Genomic DNA, 9662 nt, shown 5'->3' on the forward strand with positions numbered 1-9662 from the left:
AGGAGTGTGATTAACATGGGAATAAGATTGTATAATAACTTGCCCTCTCAAATAAGAAGTATTCAAGAGTTCAAGGTTTTTAAGCGTCAATTAAAGGATTACTTGTTGTGCAAAGCTTTTTATTCCCTTCAAGAATATTTTTATAAGAATTAGCTTAATACTAGAACAAAGATACTTAGGTAATTTATTTTAGCTATTGCATGTAATTTATAGTTTAGCTTTTGTTGCCTTATTATACTCATCCACTGTTTTATCATATTTAAAGGATTTATTATGTTATTCTTCTATGGTTTTTTATATTATTAGTCATGTGATGTGATGTTTAATCTCATATATATATATTTTTTTTTAACTGACTTGTCCAATTGTACATAATGTAACAGTTATGGATGTTAAATAAATAAATCAATCAATCAGTCAATCAATCAAGAACCTAGAGTCTCTTTAGCTGAAATTCTGATATTTTCTTGAACGCTTACCCAAGCGATATTGTTGTCCACATCACCATCTGAACTTGCTGAAGCTGGGAAGCTGTTTTGGGATCTCAAAATGATACTTTTCTTCACCTTCCAGCTTGGTACTACTGTTATTTCAAGTCTAACAGCTATAAGTAATTAACTCTCTGGTGCCAGTCACTGAATGATCAGTACTGCTAACATCAAACCCTGCCACTGGACATGATGGTGAGCCAGTTCCATCTGTGACCTTCAAAATTTATTTTCCTAAGTGGGATGCAAGAATGTCGCAGGGGTGGTTATAAAGTGTTCTGTCTTCTGTTATATGATGTCATGTCCTCCAATGAAAGTTAACTGATATTATGGGGCAACATACTACCTCCATCTTCAAAGATGAAGAGAAAGCTGAGCAAGAACTGCTTGATGCCTGCTTAATGCAGGATTTTTCAACCCTGAAGATGGAGGTGATATGTTCTTCCAAAACATAAGTTGACTTTCACTGAACTACACAGCATTACATCCCAAATGACAGAGATCTCTATTTCTCTAAGATCCAGATTAATATTTTTCTCCCATTAGTCTTCCTCACGAAATAAGAAAACGGAAGGCTAATTGGATTGGTCATATCTGACGCGGTAACTGCCTTCTAAAAGAAGTTATTGAAGGAAACATAGAGGGGCGGATAGAAGTGACCAGAAGACGAGGAAGAAGACATAAGAAGATGCTGGATGACCTTGTGGACAGAAGAGGATATTTTCATTTGAAAGAGAAAGCTCTAGATCGCATCAAGTGGAGGAACTGTTTTGGAAGAGACTGTGAACCTGTCGTCTTGACAGATTACAGATGAATGAATGAATGGTCTTCCTACTAGCCGCTTTCCAAAAATTTTCCTCACCAAAATTCAGTATGCATTTTGTGCCTCCCACATTCTAGCCACATGTTGCCACATGATCTGTATAACCCTTCGTGTCATTACACAGCGTCTTAAATTTCTCACTTACTTCATCCTTCTGACATTCAAATATTTTCTTACTACTTTGTTTCCTAACTCTTGCCAGTCATGTTCCATGCTCACATAAATACATACATTACATTCCACAGATCCAAAGTAAGTCAGAATGAGTGTAGGATGTGGAACAAGTCAGTAAGAGATCATACAAAATGACTGGAAGAATAAATAGATGACATGCAATAGTTTCTAGTTCAATAACAAACACCTCTAGAATTTATTGATTTTCCTCTAACTTCATCACAAACCTCATTTCTATTTGTTGCTCTCGTTCCCTAATATTTAGGTGAAAATAAATTCAATTTTTAAAATTACCTAATAAAAATTATAAGAAAAAGAGGCTTGATTATTTTACAATACTGCATACTGCAAAACTGGCAAAGCTTCCTTTCTTTCTGCAAAGTGAGGAATACTAAAAAAAAACTGTAAAAATTTCACATATGATTGGGCAAAGACATGTAACTTCTGTTGTAAAGGAAACAATTAAAGCTATCCCTGTAACAGGCTGTGGACGCCCATTAAGTTGTTAGATTTCGAGGCTCCAACATTTTCTAGACAATCAGCTCACAGATGGCAGTGAGATAATGTGGCTGAACAGTAAGGTCAATTGAAAAATTCATGAATCCCATCAGGAAATGAACCCCCAACCTTCCAGCTTGTAGCATGGTCACAAAAATTAATTATTTTAAAATCTGATGCTGTACCTCAAGTAAATGGGCAATGGAGTATACTATAAGATGATCAAAGTGCAACTTTTATACAGGGGCACCACAGGAAACATTATCTCACTTCAAGCTTGCTGTTTCCTTGTTATTTTCTCTGCTTATTTTTCAATCCTGAATATGGAGACAGTGCTTTTCTCCGAAACGCCGGTAAACTTAGGCCAGACTACACGTCATCACATCCCAGAAGATAATCCTCAACTGTTTATTTTACATGTATTTTATATCTAATATGTAATAAGTGATATTTATTTTTGTCCAATCTCCTCAAGATTTCGAAATCCTAATTACATATTGGGCCTTTCCCCGTTTCTTTTCTGAGTTCTGTGGCCTCGCAGTAATAAAAATGGTTTCCGACGTTTCGGACGTACATACTTCGTTCATATCCATACTCCCCTGTCCTCTACTACGGGACGTAGGAACCGACAAGAAACCGGACAACTGTACATGGTTCAGAAAGAAATCTTGAAATTTCACACATGCAAAGCTTCGTACGGGAACCAAATTAGCAATAACTCATTTCTCAAGACGCTTTTCTCAACACAGTTTTCTGCCTTTGAACTTACATGTTGCAGCTCTTGTCGCCATGTTGATTACAAATCAAATGTAAAATAACGTTAACCCATCTAAAACTTAAATTCTGGTGGACAATAACAGATTAATTTCGGCAGAATATCGTACTCCCTTCGAATTTTAATTTCCACGAACGGTTCATATTCCAACAGCCATCTTCTTATTCTGCGCCGATCAATCCTCTCCACGAATTTCTATCGTTCTGCCATCTTTTAGAAAACGTAGAAAAATATTGTGATCGACATCGGTTGCTTGGTTGGTCGGAAACTAGCGAAACTGCTGTTTTGGATTTGCGGTTCTGCCGGTGGTGACTGAAGGCTATGAGGAGTAGAGTCCGGTAGAGTCTACTGGTTTGTAATGCCGTGTAGTTTTGCCAGAGCCAAAAGTAATGGAGGTCCATACCGCTCCCGTCTTTAAGGCCCAAGGATAAGCCAAGCAAGAAACCACCAGAAAAAGGCTGCAAGCTATATTGTCAGCTTCTGCCTTGGAAAACTCTTACGGCATGGGCACAGCAACGAAACTGGCATCTGCAACCGTTCTCTCAATTTGCGCTCCTCCATTCAGTAACATGTGGTCAACTCAGGCTGATAACAATTCTCGGAAATTGTGGTTCTGTTGCGGTTGCCAGTTTCCTTAATGTGCCCTCGCCCTTATGGAATTCATGATCCTCACGGCAGTGACTGAAAACTACAGTATACTGGGTTGTAACACCACGTAGATCGGAGATAGCCTGCTGTTTCAGAGGTATATGTCTTCTCCCTCTTCAGGGTCAATGGGTCTGCCTAGCATGCAAACATGCCAAGCCTGAAGCCTGCTTCTGCTAGCTTTCTTCTTCGCACACATTTTGACATTAAATATTTAAAGATGGAGGTTACATATTTCTGCAAAATGTTAGGTTCATTCAAAACTACACACTGCTACAATCCAGGAAGACAACCAACAAGTGTAACATCCATTTGAGTGGAATATGCAGTCTGCAGTGCTTAATCTGAGACTTGATCAGGAATAATACAAAGACTTTCACTTCATTATTCATCTTCAAATAGATGAAACTATTTGGTTACTGTAAACAAAATCATGGAAAGGCTTACTAGTCATAAAGATTGAGGACAGCTGAGTGAAAAATATTTTGTTCATGAACATTAATTAAACCTCATGAAATTTAAGATATGCAGTGCCATGGCAGTGAAAATTAATATTCTGGTCCTATAGGTTGTTACACCTTGAAGTTGTATAGGTGGTTATCAATGTTTCAAAGAATCCACCTGCTTCCCTCTTCTACACTTAAAATGGAGACAAGATTTACCTTACAGCAGAAGATGATGGTGAAGAATTTAACTACATGAAGATATAAATTCAAAGAAGATTCAGTGATTACACCTAAAACAGCAAAGAACTAAGAATGTTTCAGAACAGTCACTGTCAAAAGAACAAAATGAAATGATTTCTGACACCTTTGATGCAAGGAGCATGGAATGTTCATTCAGCCTTACCTTACATATTACATAACTTGTATGTTCACTAGTTCTTGGTAGCACATATATTCATTATCACACTGTTTCAACAAAAAAAAAAACTCCATGATTTTAGTCCACAAGCGAACTATACCGACTGAGAGACCGCCACTTGTCGGCAAAGTTTAGTGCCAACTTTTAACCGTTGAAGAATGAAGATTAAAATCAAAATTCAGTTTCTGAAGAAAATTTGCAGGTTAAAACGTTTTGGGGAAGGTTCCAGAATAAGATTAACAGATTCAAATGTAGTAGTAAATACAAAGTTCTGAGAACAGAAACACCTACCACAAATGACCATGATGGCCAATCACCAAGCAGCAAGCTTACACTCCTACAAAACATTCAGGACAGCCACACACACTGAACCAAAGAAAAATCAACCAACAAAACAATAAACCAAACACATGCAAGGCAACAGCATGATATCCCACATAACACAATAATCAGAGGCAATTACATAAGAAAAGCAGAACATCAGATTCCTTCGTCACAACAGCTTGTATAACTGATGATGGCCAATCAGGCTAAAACATGTAGTGATATAAAATAAAGAGAAGACGAGTAAACATTAACCAAAGGTACACACAGACAGCAAGAAGTGGAACACAAATTCAGATCTACAAAGAAAACAGCATTCTGCAGTATAACATAATACTAGTTCTGAGATATCGTATAGTTTTATTTGTATTTTATACAGTCTATCATTTATACATCTTAGATTTATAAAAATATAGTTCTACATTTATTATTTGTAGGTTGTGTCTACAATCTGTAAGTCTACTTTAAACACTACTACCTTCCATACATATTGTAACCATGTAATAATGTATGAAGTAAAACTAGTTATGTGGATTTAGCCAGCAAGAGACCATTACAGAATTCCTCACACTAGGAGCCTGAAAAATAACACTCAATTCTCACAATTATTCTTTTTAACTTTGTGATTGGCCTGCCCTTTTATTATACTTGATAAAACTAGTCAACAAAATACAGTTTTTTGTTCTCACAGTACATGTCTTTTAATGCTGTCTCATCCTCTCAGTGCATCCCAGTGTGCATTCTTGCAAGGTGATATGCGCAAATCTCAGACATTCGAGCTGTGTGCGTGTATGTGTAACATTTCCTGTCCAGATTTGTGGTGGGGGGGCACCTAGGCCCTGAGGCATAACATTTTTATTTAATATTATGGTTCTCAATCACAGCACAAGGATCTAAGATATATCATGATTTTTAGCAATCATATAAGAACTAAAGTTAAGTCACAGCTGTCAACCACAGGAACAAATGATATATTGTGACATATTAAAGTCACTGCCCTGTTTGCAACTCTGCTGTGCGAGTAAAATAATAAATAAAAGGTGAAGTTTGTTACAGAATTCAATATTTGAAAGCAAAGGTAAACTTACATTTGCTCAGTAAAAGCTTATATGATACAGTGCATAATTATTTTTCAATATTTAACACTCACCTAGACATTTATTTTGATTTTAATGACAAAAATACAATATTTTTAATTATTCACTGAAAATTGAAATAATCATATACATTTCCATTTAATGAACTTACAAATGGGCAGATACCACTCACAATAATGTAACACATTCATTAAGTTTAAAGGCACCATGGACACACAGCACCATGATACCTAGCAGCTGACCTCAAATATATATCAATATGTGTGCACATCACCGAAACAGATTTGAGTCTTATGAAGCGTATCTCAATGCACGGTCGCCACTCAACATGCATGGCACACCTAAAATCTTTGAAAATTTTCTAAGCATACAATTCTTTCATGAATATTTCCACAATAGTGAAATTTAGTAATGAAGTAACATTATCTAAAACTGTGCTTTTAACCTTATTTTCTAAAAGAAAATGTTTAGAGAGCAGTCCTATGTTTTATTACCTCCGTCACATAGCTTTTAACAACCTGTGCTGTGCATGTAACTCATGAGATTTGTCATATTTTCATGTACAAATATTTCAAATGGATCAATCCAATGCCAACATAAGTTTTTGAAGCACTGCCTGAATGTTTCAGTGCCATTTTTTCCATAAATAAAAAATGTGCAGCAACCATGAAGATGAGAGCAATTCATGAGTTCATGATTTAACTCCATCAAATGTACAGCATGAAAATAAAATTGTGATGATGAGGAAAAATGCTAAAAGCTATAAACTGTGTATGAAAATACTTAGTATTGGTAAACACCAATAAAGCGATCACAAGAGATTTGTAGGGCTTCTGCAGTTTACTCTTCTAAAACTAAGTTATAAATAAAAAATAAAAAGAGGGAGGGGGAATGAAAAGCACCGGAAAAACTTTGCACCTATGTTCCATTTCTTAAAAAGTATGAATAGTCAGAATTCATGGTTTCAAGAAAAATATTATAACATCTCATGATATGTAACTTATTTTTAAGTCATTCATTTGTCTGTCACTTTATACTACTGCTGTTAGTATTAAAAGATTATTTTTCAATAGCTGATGCAGCCAAATACTTCAACTGCAAATTCTGAGACCATGAAGTCATCAAAACTGAAAATCGGTCTTTTTAAGAGTAAACCCTGCAAGTTATATAAAAACCTTTAACACAAATACAAATATTTAATGCGAGAATGTAACATAATTCTACACCTGTACTTCAATCCAGCTTGAAGGAACGTTTCAGACTGTTTTATTTTCACATGTCATTCACAGATGGCATGAAGGTAAATTTAACTAGCTTCAGACAGCTGTTTACTGTCCTTCAGTTTCTAAATATATGGCAGAATGAAAGAACCATAATGCAGATTTAAACAGCCACTCCAAGTGTAAGCATAATAGCAGGCCATTTAAATGCCCACATAAGGGGTTTATCTGGAAGGCACCCCATGACACAAAGTTCGTAACGGTAAGCAAGAAATACTTCCTTAAGGTTTAACTTAACTCCGTAAGGAAAATCTGAATGACACCGAACTGAAGTAACAATAATGTAATTTTGATCTTCTGCCTATTTCTTTCTTCTTCCCCCTGCAGTGGATAGTGACCAAAACCATGAGAAGGGACCACAGCTTTGAATTGCGTAAAATTTATGCCTTATAGAAATATCTGTACATGGCAGTCTTTTAACATGTAATTTCATTACTAACAATTTTCCAACCCTTAGCAAATAACATGCACTCTTAAAACCTGACAAGTAACATACTGGCTTTAAAACAAAGTGGCTAGATTATAAAGTGGATGGCAGTTACATATCAATTGCTCTTGTAACCATCTGATTAGTTCTGACGCACAACAAACTACTGATAAAGGCAACTCTTTACAATGACATGGATATCTGACTTGGACATTCTCAAGTATCAGTAAAGTTGTCCCTGTACTTAATTAAGCACTATGCCATGAAGATGGAAGGGGAGGTGAGGTATAGAGCCACATATTTTTAACCTTGGAACTAGATGGAGTTGAGTGGGCAGCTTCCATGTGTCACCCACTTCAACACCAGTGAAAGTCAGCAGTATCCAATTGGACAGGGGACTGAGTGAACCCCGGATAGTGTGGATGCTGTGGAGTTGTGAAAAATCTTGTGTGGGAATCGATCCAATTTTTTGGTCATCCATACTGACACGACACCTGAAAGGTGGAATAGTTCATTGCTAGGCAACACCTTGGTAAACACATTCCTGTAGACACGAACATATGCAACAGTAGAAGGGCAGTGTCTTCTGTGGTCTGTGCAGTGCGGGTAGTTATGCAGTGGTGTGGTATGCACATCTCTGCAGCAGTGAATCAACACGCAACAATAGAGGAAGCAGTGTTTTCTGTGGGAGCTGCCCCAAAGCTATATTACGAGGATCTCACATAGCTATAATTAGAACTGAGTTGTTCTGGAGATTGCAATTGCAGCTGAGAACTGAGTTGAGTTCCAGAGTTAGCAGTTGCAGCAGAGAAATGAGGAAGTCTCCATAGTTGGCAGTTGGTAGAATAATGGCAAGAAAGGAATTAGACTGTGCAAAGAAGACTTCCATGTGTGACTGTTACGAATCCCTTGTCATGATAAGACTAGTGAAGATTGAGAACACATAGTATATCCTTGTGGTCTGTAAAGTGTCTAGATCAGTGATTTTTTTTTTCCTTGGCACTACAGCCCCAGTGGGCCTAGGCCTACCTCCATGAACTTCTCTGTTCAGTTTGGTTTTTCTAGATCTTACACATACGGTAGGACTCCTTGGGCGAGTGATCAGCTCGTAGCAAGGCCTCTACCTGTAGACAAACACAAAAAAACACACACAAACATCCATGCCCTGAGTGGGATTCAAACCCACGATCTCGGCTTCCGAGCGAGCGAAGACAGTGCATGCCTTAGACCACTCGGCTACCGTGACCGGCCTAGATCAGTGATAGCACTGATTTACTTGTACTTACTAGTGGTGTGTATAAGGTGTGAATAAATCCAATCCAAAACCTGTCTATAAGACATGCACACCCCCATACATATGATAATATAAAGAAAAGGTGCTCTACTTTGGAGACTCCTAGTGCATAAAAGGGGTTCCGGGCATCCAATTGTTTTCTTCTTGACTCCTATACAACGCATACGAGCCGGGATAGCTGTCAGTATAGTGGCAAGCTACAGACTGGATGGCCAGGGTTCAATTCCTTGCAGGGACAAGACATTTTCTCTTCCCCACAGTGTCCAGACTGGCTAAGAGCCCCACCCGGTCTCCTATCCGATGGGTAACTGGGGCTGTTTCCCTGTGGATGAAATAGCTGAGGCATGAAGTGGGCCACTCAACCTCAACTAGTGCAGAGGTCAAGAATGGTGACACTACACCTCCACTTCCACACATGCCTTAATGGCAGTGCTTAATTAAGCATGACTTTTTTATATACAATGCATATGAGGAAGGTTTTACAATCTATTTTGCACAAGGACTTCATCAAAAAAAGAATTTAAGACATGAAGATTATTTACAAGACAAATTTAAAATATTGTGACATGTCTAACCATTGCTGGGCAATGGGAGGTGGAACGAGTTAGCACGAAGACAGTCTTGATAAACGGTCAGTTGCCAGGTTACGCAACAGTAAGGAAAGCGGTATTTCTCCATGCCATGCCAAGTAGAGCTGAAGTGAGCCGAAGCACGCTGGTTGCTACGAAGCAATAAACAACTCTTGGCAGCGTTGCCCAGCAACACCTATAAACACAGCGATTATGCAACAGGTAAGCAAGGCACATTTTCCGCTGTCTGGCTGAGGGTTTATAAGAGAATTGGAATGCCTAAGGAGTCAGTCAGTGAACTTCGGTGACAACCCCGTGTGGAGGCGGGATTGAATACCTCCACCGTGAACCTGCGAGTCGTAAGAGGCGACGAAAGGGAAGTCTCAGTTCTGAGACAGTAAAAT

General features: G+C 37.9%; 1 protein-coding gene across 2 annotated transcripts in view; it reads right to left on the reverse strand.

Moving 5' to 3' along the window:
* Positions 1–2923, reverse strand: part of LOC111867710 (protein unc-79 homolog) — a 52130-nt gene extending 49207 nt beyond the window's left edge. For both annotated transcript variants that reach the window (XM_033752785.1, XM_023857780.2), the window contains exon 1: positions 2753–2923. In XM_033752785.1, coding sequence (XP_033608676.1) covers positions 2753–2774 — 22 coding nt within the window. In that variant the 5' untranslated portion in view covers positions 2775–2923. The remainder of the gene's footprint in view (positions 1–2752) is intronic.
* Between the last annotated feature and the right edge of the window lie 6739 nt (positions 2924–9662).

Source organism: Cryptotermes secundus, unplaced genomic scaffold, assembly GCF_002891405.2.
Source record: "Cryptotermes secundus unplaced genomic scaffold, Csec_1.0 scaffold1297, whole genome shotgun sequence".
In the NCBI taxonomy this organism is placed as follows: Eukaryota; Metazoa; Arthropoda; class Insecta; order Blattodea; family Kalotermitidae; genus Cryptotermes; species Cryptotermes secundus.